Below are 14213 nucleotides of genomic sequence, written 5' to 3' on the forward strand. Positions count from 1 at the left end.
CCATGTTCTTAGTACTGTTCTTGAACCTCCTCCGCTCTCTCTCATCTTCCCAGCTATTATCGGACTCCTATTCCGAGTTGCCCAACACCTGCAACGCTTGCACCAGCGGCACGACCTTCAGACTCCTCATCCTCTTCAGAGGCGAATGTTGTCTGCTCGTGACTCCACCACCAGACGATGGTGTCGGCATCTTGGTCGGGCTCAAATCGTCTTTCCACTTCCGGAAGCAGCTCCTCAGATCCCGTGGTATGCCCTCCATTACGACGGTGGAAACCGGCACAAATGGCCTGTCCTCCATGCCGGCGGCAAGTATGGCGTACTCCTGAGCAAAGTCCAGGGCGTTGCGGAAGGAACCATACTGAGCTTGTGTATAACGCCCAACTATGACGTACATCTCGAAGAAGGCGTCGAGGACATAGATTCTGTCCGGGGACAGGTCCATCTGGCTGAAGGGGTTGACCTCGACGACCTGGTGGCTGTTAGTACAAGTGGCGCAGTGGGCGGCGCAATCGATCAACGCACCTGATTTTGAGCGGCTGAATCCGAGCAGAACAACCTTGAGCAGTACTTCTCGTAACTCGGCTTCAGCCTCCAGTGATCCGCAGAGCTCAATGTCGCTCTTCTGTCGCCACCGAAAAAGTCCCAGAAGTTTTCTGGCTCTTGCCCCTCCTCCATCTCGATGAGCTCGCCCATCAGCGCAAGGTCCATCCCTATCAGCCTTGCGCAGCTCAGCTCGTCGACACCAGCCCCCTTTCCTTTCCACAGGTAACACTTCCCTTGCTGCGTGATAAGATAAGGGAACCCAGAGCAAAGTATGGACGAAGAGAAGTCGACCTCGTCAAAGACGATCTGGCCCATGTACTGCCGGCCACAGAGTATGTTGGACGCGAGCGAGTCATACTTGTTGCTCGAGCCGCGCCGGACGATGGCAATACCGCCGAGGGCTTGGATAAATTCGGCCGTCTCCTTTCCCTGACGCATTTTGATCAAGGTGCCGCCCATAGATCGTGCTTCCCTGTTCACAAATACCTGGGCATCCTCTACGGCAGATGGGGCAACCTCGTCACCAGCCCAGAAGTACACTTCTGATATCCTCTTCCGTGCCTCGTTGGTGAAAGTGTGCGAACAGATGTACATCTCGCGTTCAAACAGTACGCGCTCGTGATGGGTTGGCACAGGGATCTTTTTGCCCTGCTCCGTGACTTGGAAGAGCTCTGTTTTGTGGGTTTGCACCCTTGAGCCCCCTTTAGGCCGATTCATCAAGAGCTCGGCGGCATCAACACGGTAGTCCCGTTTCGGCCGCCCGTGACCGAAGAAACCGTTGATCATGGCAGACACATCTCCCGCGCTCTTCGATGGAGATCTTGTGGGTGTTCCCAAGGGAGAGGCATGAGCCGACGTGCTTGAAGCTGCGGGAGCATCTCGCGTTGCTTGAGTCTTGGTAGGTGATCTAGGACGCAAAGTCAAAGGCTCCGGTAAGGGCTTCTCGGCCTGGGCTTGCGACTTCTTCGGGGTGACAGGTTCACCAACTACAGGTGCCTCATTGGTCGTCGGGGCAGCTGGTTGGGTTTCGCGCTTCTCGGGCTCCGAAGGTAGCTTTCGCGGTGATGATGGTGTCCCAAAGGTCCTCTTCAGTGGGGAAGGCGACCTGGCCGGTTCCGGCTCAGTCTTGGGTGACGGCGGCCCCGACTCATCCAGGAATCTGGACATTCTCTTCATATCTAGTTTCCTTGGAGACGAGGGCTGGACATCGTCCTTCTTCTCCTCGTTTACCTGTGGTTTTGGAGAAAAGGCAGAGACCTGCTCGTGAATTCTCTTAGGAGAAGCGGGACTGGAGGTCCGTGGCTGCGATGAGTCTACCAATGCGATTCTCGTTCCTGCAGACATCGGTCTCTGCTCGGCAAATCTCTTCTTTGATGAATCAACCAGGGATATCACGCCGCTGTTACGCGTGTTTTCGTTTGCTGCTGTGCCATTGTGACGTTGAATAGGCGACACGACGGGAGATTTGACAGAAAACTTTGGCGACGTTGTGTCAACTTTCGGTCCCTGTACTGGCGAAGGCTGCACCGGACTCGCAGCCTTTTCCTCCTTCTCCAGAGGCTCTTTGCTCTGGGGAGGTATCTCCGGAACGGCAGCTGCCTCTGGGGTCTTTGGTCTGGCCATCGCCTCCGGAACAGGTGCCGCCTCCGGAACAGGTGCCGCCTCCGGAACAGGTGCCGCCTCTGGAACGGGTGCCGCCTCTGGGGTGGCTGCTTCTTCCGGGACAGCTACCGCCTCTGGCTTGGCAGGTGTGTCTTTCTTATCTGCTGGCGCGGGCGTATTCACCGCTTCCGATTCAGCAGTTCCGACTGGTCTGCTCGCCGAGGTTGGGGCTTTTCTCCGTGGCCCACGGGCCCGACCCTTGGTCATATGCTCCAGCTTGGGCCCAGGGCCCGGCTCGGTCCCAGTAGAGCCGCCCGCACTTGAAGAAGCACCAGAAGCACCAGGAGGTTTGGCTCCCGGGCCGCCCATACCGGGGGGTCCGCGAGCTAGCAATCCGGCTAAGGCAGGGTTGAATCGATTCGCTAGGGAATTGCCACTGTCACCGAATTTGTTCTGGAGTCGACCAGGTGTGCTTACCTCCGGCTTGCTTGGTGACGGCGTTTCGTCCTTGTTCTCGGCCTTGGCTGGGGCTGCGTCGACATTGCTCTCCCGAGGCGAAGTCACTGAGATCACACTTGATCTCGTCGACTCAAATGGTTTCGCAGGCGCCTCAATCGGAGACTTGGCAGCTGAGGTGTCCCGTGAGTGAGATACGAACGGAGTAGAGCCAGAACGTGTGATTGTGGCTCGTCTGGCCAGTCCTTCTGGGAGGGGCTTCTCCTCTGGTGGCTTGTCGTTGGTCTTGATACCCTGGCCCTGCTCTTTGGCCTGCTGAAAATCTGCTTTCTTCTTCAAAATCGCGTCCTTGAATTCGTCCTTCTTTTCGTAAGGTCGCGGCCCACCAGTCACATTCAGGGCAGCCTTGCCCCTCGTGATGTTGTCTTTCAAGACATCCGGAGCGCGGTAATTCTGTGTCTTCGTTTTCCGCAGCTGACCAAAAACATTTGCCAGTTCATTGACCGGCTCCTTGTCGCTATCTCTGCCAACAGTGGCACCTCTAGGCCGTGACCCGGCCTTGTCGGGTTCCTTTTCGACATCTTTGCCCACCGTGAAGCCTCTGGGCCGTAGACCAGCCCGGAAGTCCATCTGCGGTGAGGCCTCAGGTTTGTCCTTGGCAACAGGGCTGATGACGGAGCCTCGTCGACCCAGGTCCTCTGCTCCGGACCCAGCCTTGTCGCTAGCAGGACTGACCCTCGTGTTACTATCACGCCTCGACATACTAGTGCGAAGACCTGGAGTCAAGGGCTTGTCTCCCCCGAGGTTTGGTGAGGGTAGACCGGTGAGGCCTGGGGGCTTGACAGCTGTGCCAGGCGGCGCCGGCCGTACGAGACCGCCGGTCTTCACCTCATGCTTCTTGACAGTGGTGCCAGATCTGCCAAGGTCGACGCTAGAATTCTTGGCCTTCTCCGCTTTCGCCCTGTTTAATTCCACCATCCAGGCGGGCTGGTTGCTCGGGGGGGCTGCGGGCTTGGGTTTTGGTGACTCGGGCTTGTTCAGAGCGGCATCGAGCCAGGAGCCCTTCGTTGGACTCCACCGCCTTGGGTCCATGGTCTTCGAGGGGCTCGTTGGGGGTGTGTCGTCAACAGGAGGCTCGAGCTTGGATGGCGCGGGCGCGTCGTCCTCGGGGGACGTTGCGCCAGACGTCGTAGAGGCCAGGTCCTTGCCATGGCTTGATGTCGGCCGTGAAACGCTGTCCCTAGATCTGCTGACAGGTCGCGAGAGAGCCTCTGGACCTGGGCTCGTGGCGAGGGTCTTACCGTCAAGACTATTGCGGTTCGAAGAGTTCCCACGCTGGAGACCCGGGGTCGTGACGCTCCATCTCTTGACGCTGTCCGTACGCTTCATCATAGCACTCTGGACGAAGCCGCCCATTCCTTTTGTTGGGGATGCTGGTCGCGTTGGCGAGGTCTGGCCTGACGAGGTCCCATCCCTGCCTGCCTGGATATCTGCAGGAGGGCCCAGCTTCACCGCATCAGTTGTCAGCAATGGAGAACCAAGCCTGCCCAGGCTAGCTTGTGAGAGTGGGCGCTCTCGGGCTGGCTCCTTGTCGGGCTGGGGAGAGTTGGCCTGCGACATGCCAGGCAGTTGAGAGCGGGAAGCGGCTACGTCTACAGTGTCGTCGTCTTCGACCTGGTTCTTTCGATATGCAGCAGAGGTCGCACCTCGGTCAGCAGTCTGACGGAACCACGCAGGGTCTTTGGAAGCCAAAGCCTGTGAGATCTGGTCACGAGAGGGCGTTTGGGTAGGAGAGGCCGCATCTGCAGGAGGAGTGCTTGTTCGTGCGGCGGCGTTCTCCGCCGCAACCATGGACAGCGGCCTCGACCTGGGGCGATCTGGACCTTGGGACGGAGGTCTTCGCTGCCAGGACAGAGTAGGTGTCCTGGTCGGCACGCCACTAGATGGTGGGGAGGTGTATGATGCACTGAGTCGGTTGGGCTCGAGGTCGAGAACCGTCTCCTTTGTAGGAGAGACGGCACGTGGTGAGGGCAGGTCCATTGGGTCAGCAGATGATGATGGCGGAGGAGCGCCAATCTGGCTCTGTAGCCTGGCAGAGAGGTCTGGGATGGGAGACGACGGGTCCGCCGGCTGAGGTGTCGAGTCTCTGTGGCGCGCTGACGGCGGTGGGGTGTTGGCTGGTGATGACTTTTGCGGGGATATGGATCGGGCACGCTCTAGACATTTCACAAAAAACAAATGTCAACCATTGCCCATCACCACCCCTCCCCGGGCCAGCATATGATACAGCGAGCACCCTTTGGGCACGGCCCACGGCTGGCAAACCCGAGGCGCAAGCAAGGTCGGGACGGCTTACCTTCGCGGCGAGCCTGGCGCTCCTTTCTCTGCTGCAGCAGCTTCTCTTCAAGCTCCCTGGAGCGGGCGTCGTCCTCCTCGTGTCGTCCGTGGTTCAATTGCTCTACTGATCGCAGGAAGTTGGAGACCTCGTCTGACATTGTTGGGACGGGATCGTGGGGTTGTTTGGAGGGCTAAGGTTCGATTGGCTGCCGGCGACATTGGCACGACACGGGCAAACACGAGAACGCGAGCTGGGCAAAGGGCCGTCAGGTGCGCTCAGACAAGCTGTAAACAAGGGAGTCGACCGTTGTGTATCCTTGACGACTAGCACAAAAAGTACATGGCAGTGGCAGTGGCAGTGGCAGTTGCAGTGGGCGCGGGCATGTGTCCAAGGCTGTCCAAGGTTCAGTCCGGTCTTGCAAATGTCTTATGTGCAAGAAGAGAATGGTCCGGGACCTACATTAGCGTGCCAGTTGGAAGCCGAGGGTGGGCGTTCTGTTCCTTTTGCAGGCTGGCGGGCTGCCCAACCAGGAACCAGATGGGAGTCGAGCTGGGCGCAGCTTCAAGGATGCTGGGAGGTGACGGATTGCGGCACTGCAGCAGCACATGTGCGTCAAACATCCATAGCCACGGGCCCAACAATAAATAACAACACCACCACCACCACCACCACCTGGCAAGTGCTTAGGTACCTACCAGCCTTCCGACCTACCTCAGATACTCCAGCACCTGGGCAGGCAGGGCAGGCCGGCATGTCGGGCAGCACATATTGTGGGCATATTCCCACTATTTCCAAGAGCAACACCCCACCAGACACCACTTTCCACCAGCTACCAGCCAGGGGCCCGCCGCCGCTGACGCGCTAGGCCGGCCTGCCAGCCTGCAACCCGTTCTCCAACCTCCAAACGTCGCTGGCTGACATCCTGGGCCGGCTGTTTCGCTCGCCCAGCAGGGAAGAAGCAGTCAGTCCCTGTCGGGATGTTTCAATCGGGGCACAGCAAGCTGCACGAAATAGAGCGGTAGGATGAAACTGTTTCTTTTCGGTGGCTACGTGTTGCTGTGGCCACGTCGCAGATATAGTGTCAGTGTGTGTGTGTGTGCTGCCCCCCAGGCCCCCCCGAAGGATGGGCCACACGGCCTGGGCCGGCCAAGCTAAAATGTGCTGTCGGGCCCTCACCTGTCCCTTGCTGTCCCCAAGAGCGGTGATGGTCGGGCAGTCTTCTCCTTCGGGCGCGCCCATACCCACAACACTGTCAATAGAGAAATAGCCTCGCCTTTGCGTCCTCGACGACCCACGCTAAGCCCTCCTTTAGGTTCTCCCCAGTCATGGCGCTACACCGCAATATCCTCCACTGGTGTGTCTGGATATTCCTTAGCCTCAACGCCTCCTCCATCTCTTCTCCCGCCATGCATCCCTGAACGTCCGTTTTGTTTGCAAACACCAGGAGGGATGCTCCAGATAGTCTCTGCTCCCGCCGAGTCAGCAGGGCTCCGTTTATTTTCTGCCGTGGGGGTGGGGGCCGGCCGACGTACCTCCTCCTGTAACAACCCGTGCAGTTCCGTCCTGCAGTCCTCGATCCTCAGCCGGTCTGTGGCATCAACCACCCAGATGAGGACGTCGGTCTTTTCAAAGTAGTTCCGCCAGTAAGATCTGAGCGTCTTCTGGCCTCCGACGTCCCATATGTTCAGCTTGTACCCTTCATAGTCGATGGTCTTGATGATGAAGCCCAAAGTTGGGCTGACCGTGTTCACGTCCTCTCCCATGATCCGCTTGACTATGGTCGTCTTGCCTGCATTGTCCAGTCCGCTGTCAGGGTGTTAGCACATCTGTCTGGACTCTGGTCCTCGTGATCGAGGACTCACAGCATCAGCACCCTCAGCTCCTTATCCTTCAGCCTTGCTTTCCTCAGTATCGAAAGCATTTTTGTCTTCTTTGCGTGTTGCGTGAGGCGGGATGCTCCAATATCAAGTGCTCGATCCTTACGGCTTCGAGAGTTTCAGCGCCGATGTCTTCATTGAGCATGGGCGGTGGATTACCTAATCAACGACCCCATCAACGACCCCTTTTTTTGACCTCAAGTGGCTGTGATGTTGCGCAGGAGATCTCCTAGCACACAACGAATGGCAAAGGATAATTGCACGGAGTGTCTTTGGATCGAAAAGATGCGCAGATGCGTGCCACCGAGGCATGAACCAAGCACTCCTGCTGCTCTCGTCCCTCCGAGCCGATTTGATGGAGGCCACTGGCAGATGCTGTGCTTGTGCTGGAGGCCACGTTTGTTGGACGCGTACCATGGCCAAATGGCTCGCACGACACGGTGATAGCTGCTCAACACTTGGGGGATTGAGGAGTGGCTCTCTTTCCGGACGAAGCAGAACCAGCCCAAAGACTCGTGGAAGCAAGGACGGAAACAGCTGGCAGCAGAGGCTGGCTCACCAGTGACTAGGTAGGCAGACACATGGAAGTCGAGTAAAGAACCGCCACTTTCAAATCTCTTGTCGGAGAGAGCTCGATGGTCTGTGAGCATTGCTATGGGTTCTCGTCATGTGTGTACTTAAGCAGACATTGATGGCACGGATTTCAGTTCAGGCTTTATTTAGCACTGCTGCAATGTGGCCGTCAGGCAATTCATATCTGATATCACTTGCACGCCCAGTGTTGCCCATCTCCTGCCTACCTAGGTAGCTGCGTTGATTCTGTTTTGCAAACAAACCATTACCAGGCTCGCAATTTTCCAGCGCCTGGAGACGACTCCCACCTACCATCCACTTTCCATCTCTCGGGCGAAGGAGCCACTCGTGAGTGTTCCCTCCCCATCCTGCCCACCATCACATTCTCTGCACACTTGTGCGGTCCAGGTGTCTTCTCGCCTCGGTTTCTGAGCTTATCCTGGCCCCCCTCCGTTTGCCCATCTCGCAACGCGTTCTGTTTGTTGCCCTCTGCAGCAGCAATCTCTTCCCTCACCCTCTCACCTGTACGCAATCAAGGTACCTTCCTGGATTGCACCTTCTCTCTCCCGCCCTGGTTTCCTTGCGAACCGTGCACTTGATTATCACCACGCTCTTGCCTAATATCTGCACTGCGGGTAGTTTGGCATCACGTCATCGGCGCAAGTCCCCAGGGCCGTGACTTCACCCTTGAGCACTTGCCTCAAGCGACTGTCGAGCTCAACTCGGGCTCACACAAAACACCTGTATCTCGCAGTTGCCAAACCAGACTCAACAAAACACACCTGGGCAGGTCCGTTCATCGTTTCTGTGGCTGCTGCAACTGCAATTTTGACCCACTAACAACTGAACTGTGATCAGTTCACATAGCCAACCAACATGGCGCCTCCCGAAAATCACACCTGGGGTGCTCATAACGTGCAGCCAGGCGCCCCTCTAAGCAACGTGGACGAGAACGCCAAAATCTTTCAGCAGTATCTGAACGACACGGCGCCTGTGTCTCAAAAGGTGAACAAGAAGTGTGCGACACACCCACAGGTCGAAGGTGGTCTGCCACCTCACCTCTTGAACAAGCAAGAGGAGACGCACGATCGCGATCCTCCTGACACTCGCGGAGCCACCGTCAGTATTTTGAACCAAGTCCTTTCGATGGTATTTAGCTGCACGATGTACTGACCCGCTCCAGATCCCTGACAGTCGTTCTCATGGACGCGTTTCTGATCGCCAGCCCATCGAGTCTTCTTGGTCACCGCGGCCAGTTGCGGGCCACGGAAGGGATCACTCCGCCCCGGTCAATCTGCCACAGTGGGAAGACAATTCACGCGCACAGCAGATGGTGACCCCCGACCGCAAGTTCAACACAACCGCTTATGGCCAACCGAGAGCGACACCTACTCCAGTTGAGAATCCGAACAGCTCTTTTCATCCTGCTTTACAGGTGGCTCTCGCTAAGCAGACACACATTCGCAAAGTTCCTACACCGGTCGCGAATCCCAATGATGCCTGGGTCGATGTCTATCGCAGTGGCAGAGGCGTCCGCCCAATGAAGAAGCTGCCCCAAGGAAGAAAGCAGTCAGGTCACCATGGTCCCGATTCCCACAAAGACAACTCGCGACCAAAGCAGAGTTCCCCTTGGGGCTCTCAGTCGCTGCCGGGTTCGGACACGTCTGTCAAATTCGGCAGTAACAGTACCAACCTTTCCTTTCAATCCGATCACTCCAATGGAGGTGCTCCATCTCGAGACGCCCGCGGAAGCATCGCCGACGAGCTTGATATCATCCCTAAGGCTGATGGCACAGGATGGGTGAACAAGAATTACTGGAAACAACAGGACTACGATGATGAAAGCGACAATGATAGCTCGCAGGATTCTTTTGAGAAGGGCTGGCATTGGTCCTACTGCCGTGATTGGGTGCGAAGCCTTCCAGAACGACCCCCGCCTCTGGTTGCGATCCCATGTGGTGATGCTGAGACGCACTGGGAATGCGATATCAACACAAAGAACGGTGAATTTTTGCAGCCTATCGAATATCCGCAGACCACAGTCAACGCAGAGGACCCTGGCAGTCGACAGGAGTTGTGTCGGCGCTTGACGAGCACTGCTGAACTCAAGATTACCGTTGAGGGTGAAAAGTTGCGGAAGCGTATAAAGCTGCGGGAGCAAAGAGAAAAGGCGCGAGGCATAAGTCCGCATGGACCGGGATGGAGACGTGTAACCTCATCCACGCCGATGGACGGTTCCAATGCGCCGGATCGATCGCTTCATCGAACTGAACAGCCACCTATTCAAAAGACCGCGGCGCTTGTTGAACAGCGGCACGTAGACCCCCGGCAGCCACAGGTCGCCTGCTACCTTCGTCCTGTCGAGCGAAACGATCTGCCACAGATTCTCAACATCTACAACTTGGAAGTGGAGCATGGACGCCAGGCGTTGGATGCCCAGCCTTTGACCCTTCGAGACATACAGCGCCTGTCCGCAGACTGCGATGCAGCTGGTACGCCTCTCATTGTCGCCGTGGACGACTCATCTCCAGTGGAATCTACATTCCATGGAAAAGAGTCTGCGCTTGTGCGTAATCGCGGGCCCAACCAGCAAGGTGGGTGGTCACGCACTCGTGCGAACAACCAGGCCACGCCATCGACCGCACGAAAGCCTGCCAAAATTTTGGCATTTGGCTTAATCACTCTGCCGTCGGCAGGTTTGGCCGGCAAGATGAACCAGAGTGTCAGCCGCTTCAACGGAAGAATCCACATTTATGTCGAGCCTCGGAGCCGCCGACTAGGGGTTGGCCGTTGCATATTGCACAGACTGTTACACTGCTGCTCGAGACGCTCGCAGTTCGGAAATTGGTACCAGTGGTCTGACCCGAACGATTCCAGGGCTTGTGCTGAAGCTGGCTACAACATTCGCAAATATTCGCGCGTCTTTGTGGAATTCGCCTCGGTCAAGGGTGATCCAGACTTCAATTGGCGCAAGAAGCTGCTCCAGGAATTCAATTTCATCTATGTGAGCACCACAGACCAGACTCGCAAGGTCACCAATGGGGAATGGTTCGACACCGCTGTCTGGCAACACGACTGTGGTGAACCTGGCGATGTTCATGAGTACAATTAAAACAAGAGGATGTCTGCTGGGCCCTCAGAACCGCCTGCCAATGTCATATCAAAGATCTATAGCAAGGATCACCGTGATACAGGCGTGTGTCATGTGTGCTGTGAACCGGCGGGATCGGGCTGGACCATGGATGCTCAGCTACGATGGCTGACTTTTGCAGTCGAGACTTTGATTGTCAGCTCGTGGTATTCAAAGCATGTCTCCAACCACAGAGACAGCTCACAGACACCACGAATGCTGTGGACATCCCCAAACAGAGCACATCACATGGTACCGGTCATGGCAGAACATTCGACGTTCGAAAAGAGGGACGCTGCGGACGGCTCAAGGCCGCCTTGAATTTGGTGGTGCAATGGAGCATGGAAAAAAGATTGCGTTGAAGAAAAATGACGGAGAAAACCGGAAGCGCCAGCACTTCGACGCCTTGGGCCTTGTATCATTCTGTCTCTTTTGTTCAGTTCTTGTCAGCTGGGCCGTTGCGACTCAGCCTGCGGACGTGTTCGTCTGCAATCCTGAAGTGCTCCTCACTTTCCTCCTGGAAAAACTGATAGACAGTGTGGCATGGAACGGGAGGCATACAAAAAGTTTGGTTTTACACACAAAAAAAAAGGAGGGGAAGTCGGAGCGTACCCTGGTTGCTTCTTGTGTGGGATTTGGCAGATCATGACTGTGGTAGCCCACTAGTCCCATTTCTGATGAAGTGTCAGGAGGAGATTGATAGTTGTAAAAATTGACCAGAAATTTGGCTTCATGTTCACAACGCTCCTTTGCACAGCCTGTTGGAGATGAACAGTTGTTGTTGTCTTGGCTCAGCGTGGGACTGTGCACTCGTAGTGTAGTAGTTATTGCTATTGACCAGCGATTGTTGCCCTGACGAGTATCAACGTGACAGAGAGCCCGACCCCTGTTTGCTTGCAGTGTGTAACAGTGATGGGAATAACTCAACCTAGCCGTCCTCCGTGTGGAATGTATCAATCACATGCCTGGCCATATTATACAGTGGCGAGATCATAGAACAACAAGTGAAAGCACACCCTGGCCATCGCAATCAGCACACCCTCATACCGCACAGCTCCACGCCCTTGCCCTCCACCTTTGCCTCGCGGCCAAAATACATGTCCGTCACCTGCCCCACAAACTCCGCGTCCGCACTGCTCCAGACGTCCAGGCCCATGGCGGCCAGCGCGTCGCTGTCCACCCGCACCTGGGGCCGGGGCACCTCCTCACTGTCGCTCCTGACGCCCCCGGGCAACAGGGTTTCCGAGTGTTCCCCGGCGCCGCCGGCCCCTTCCCCGCCGTCGCGAGTCTGCGGCCGGGACTCGATGTCCGTCTCGTCGTAGTCCTCCGCGGCCTCGACCACCTCGGCCAGCGTGGAGAGGATCCCGGTCGTCAGCCGGTGGAAGTACGTGATGATGGCCAGCTCTGTCCTGGCCCTCTCCTCCTCATTTTCGTCGGCCGCGCCAAGGGACGGGGATGCGCCCTCTGTCCCGGGCGTCCTCCGCGCCGTCAGCGACGTGACCGAGTCACCCAGGCCCCCGCCCTCTTGGACCGCGGTCACGTTGAAGCTGCCGCTCGGCCTCCGCTGGCCTGATGACTCGCGCGGCGGGTGCATCGACGGCGCGGGCAGGAGGTCTGCGATGAGGGAGTTGTCGTAGGCCTGCTCCTCTGCCTCATCGGAGCGGTGCTGCTCGCCCGCGCTGGCCCACCACATGAAGCTGCTGTAGGCGAGGGCGGCCCACGTCATCGGCTCGACGATCGTGTCTGATGCGTCGGCGAGCACGTGGGCGTCCTCGCCCTCGGGGAAGAAACTTGTCGTCTTGATGCTAGACATCGACATGCGAGACCGCCGGTTGGACAGATTACTTGGTCGCCGTGGTTCGGTGCCGTTGGATGGGGCCTCCTCGTCTTCCTCGACGACGGCAGAGGTCGCAGCTAGGCGCCTGAGCCCGGCCTTCAGGGTTCGGAAGCGCCTCAGGTCACGCTGAGTGGCCTTTATGGCGGCGCCCTTGCGCGACTCAACCGTCGGCCAGACCTTCTCCTTGGCGTTCGCTGTATGTGATGGGGGCATGGTGATCAGCACGTCCCAGAGGTCCTCCTTCATCGCCAGGATGCTGTCAGTGGTGCACGCAATCCAGCCAGAGCCGGAGTCGCCCCCTAGGATACCGGGCTGCTGCGTAGGGGCTGGGCCGGGGCGCTTCGTTGCGCCGTCTGCCAGGAGGAACGGTATATCATGCACGCCAATGGTGAACAGGGGGCGCAGCCTCTGGGTTGGGGCGGCAGGGTCGAGAATGTCAGATACAGAATGGGGTATGTTTGCTAGGATTGAAATGTCATATACTACAAGAGAATTAGCGCTCCGCTGACCGAGCCACCCATTGTATGGAGCGCACACGTACCAAAATTACATGCCTCATGTACTGGGGCGTGAGTCGATATCAAGATGCGCTTGCGCAGCAATGCCGCACGCTGGATGGGGAAGATCAAGGGCCCGAAGGTATCCAGCAACCTGTTCAGGCTCCAGGCAGGGTGGAAGGGCGAGAGCCTATGCCCCGGAGGCAGCAAGGCAGCCCCTTCCGATGCGGACCTGTTTCTGGCGTGCCCATCAGCCTTGGCGTATGGGCGCGGCTTCACGAAGCTCAGGGCGGGGGAGTTCAGGGGCGAGTCTGCGACTGGCGCCGGGGTTTGCCCGCTGGTGTCCCGCGTCCCACACTGCTCCCAGTACTCAACCAGCATCTGTGTCTGTTTGCGGTCGGCAGCGAGCTTGACGGCCATGTCCTTGAGCCCCTGGGCGTGCCTCCACGCCCTGCCGAGCCTGCCATAACTCAGGGGCACCAGCACCCCGACGGCGATCATGCGCGCGTGGCGGGACTCCTCCTCGTCGGTGGGTGCATTGATGAAGGCGCTGAGGCCTGCGTAGCCGTCCTCGTGGACAAAGTATATCAGGTCGTCGGGCACGGTATGCAGGCCAGAGGGGAGGCTCTTGTACTCGACGACGCCCTCCAGCTCCAGGCCAGGAACAGCCTCCTTCCATATTATCGTGTATCCGGCCTTGACGTCGAAGTCGATGAGGAACAGGGCAGAGATGGGGGGCAGCTCCGGCAGCAGCATGCCGGGGCCGGCTCTGGATGAGGGCGCGGTGGAGAAGGACGGCACAGCCCGTCGGTTGGCCATGTTGGCCATGTTGGCATCGCAGGCTTGAAAGGGGTGGGCGGGCCTTTACGTCGTCGACTGGATCATGTTTGGGAGACGCGTGTTGATGCCAAGAGCCATCAAGTCAATGAATGCCCTTGCCGTCGCGACCAGGTGCCTTGTTGTGAGTTGGGGGTGGTCTCACAATGCACAGCTCGGTGACAGCTAAGGCACCCGGAGGGACTCGACGTTCAGATAAGGTTCAGAGCTGCTGGATTGGCCTATCACGTGTTATAGAGGCGGCCGACCCGGCCCCGATGCGTCCCAGTCCCAACTCCTCAACTCGTTTGCGACGCTGCCGAGCTCTGCATGCGTCCAGGAACGTGCCCATATTGGATCTTCCTCTTCTATCAAGCGTGCGACAGCATCTGTGTTTACTTTGGTGCCGTCATGCTGGTCTGCAGCGAGGACGCAAGCACGTGCGGCAGGGGAAATATACACGGGTACGGTACATGGCACCATCATGTTCCGACAGGCCTGGAAGCTCAGCAGTTGGCCCATGCCTATGCCTGGTCAAGGTTTA

General features: G+C 57.7%; 4 protein-coding genes across 4 annotated transcripts; 1 reads left to right on the forward strand and 3 right to left on the reverse strand.

The window, feature by feature from the left end:
• Window positions 1-67: 67 nt before the first annotated feature.
• Window positions 68-5096, reverse strand: KVR01_008634 (uncharacterized protein; the record flags this gene model as incomplete). Its single annotated transcript, XM_044790375.1, has 3 exons — window positions 68-469; window positions 523-4817; window positions 4958-5096. The coding sequence occupies 3 exons, from the start codon at window positions 5094-5096 to the stop codon at window positions 68-70; spliced, it is 4836 nt and encodes a 1611-aa protein (XP_044642401.1).
• Window positions 5097-6191: 1095 nt separating this feature from the next.
• Window positions 6192-6860, reverse strand: KVR01_008599 (uncharacterized protein; the record flags this gene model as incomplete). Its single annotated transcript, XM_044783583.1, has 3 exons — window positions 6192-6404; window positions 6472-6745; window positions 6802-6860. 3 exons carry the CDS (start codon window positions 6858-6860, stop codon window positions 6192-6194), a joined length of 546 nt encoding a protein of 181 aa, XP_044642366.1.
• Window positions 6861-8265: 1405 nt separating this feature from the next.
• Window positions 8266-10501, forward strand: KVR01_008429 (uncharacterized protein; the record flags this gene model as incomplete). The annotated part of the gene is made up of 3 exons (XM_044784446.1): window positions 8266-8508; window positions 8573-10111; window positions 10226-10501. 3 exons carry the CDS (start codon window positions 8266-8268, stop codon window positions 10499-10501), a joined length of 2058 nt encoding a protein of 685 aa, XP_044642196.1.
• An 829-nt stretch (window positions 10502-11330) lies between these two features.
• Window positions 11331-14056, reverse strand: KVR01_008565 (uncharacterized protein). The gene is made up of 2 exons (XM_044791381.1): window positions 12898-14056; window positions 11331-12838 (listed from the first exon to the last, which is right to left on the reverse strand). Exons 1-2 carry the CDS (start codon window positions 13679-13681, stop codon window positions 11550-11552), a joined length of 2073 nt encoding a protein of 690 aa, XP_044642332.1. The 5' UTR covers window positions 13682-14056; the 3' UTR covers window positions 11331-11549.
• Between the last annotated feature and the right edge of the window lie 157 nt (window positions 14057-14213).

Source organism: Diaporthe batatas (genome assembly GCF_019321695.1).
Source record: "Diaporthe batatas strain CRI 302-4 chromosome Unknown Contig00010, whole genome shotgun sequence".
NCBI classification, from domain to species: domain Eukaryota; kingdom Fungi; phylum Ascomycota; class Sordariomycetes; order Diaporthales; family Diaporthaceae; genus Diaporthe; species Diaporthe batatas.

What these genes read in the sequence shown, in the direction of transcription:
- KVR01_008565 (XM_044791381.1), bottom strand. Translation starts at nt 13,681, where the DNA reads ATGGCCAACATGGCCAACCGACGGGCTGTGCCGTCCTTCTCCACCGCG. An exon ending in ACATGAGGCATGTAATTTTG is followed by an intron (nt 12,839 to 12,897) that starts GTACGTGTGCGC and finishes ATTCTCTTGTAG; the next exon opens with TATATGACATTTCAATCCTA.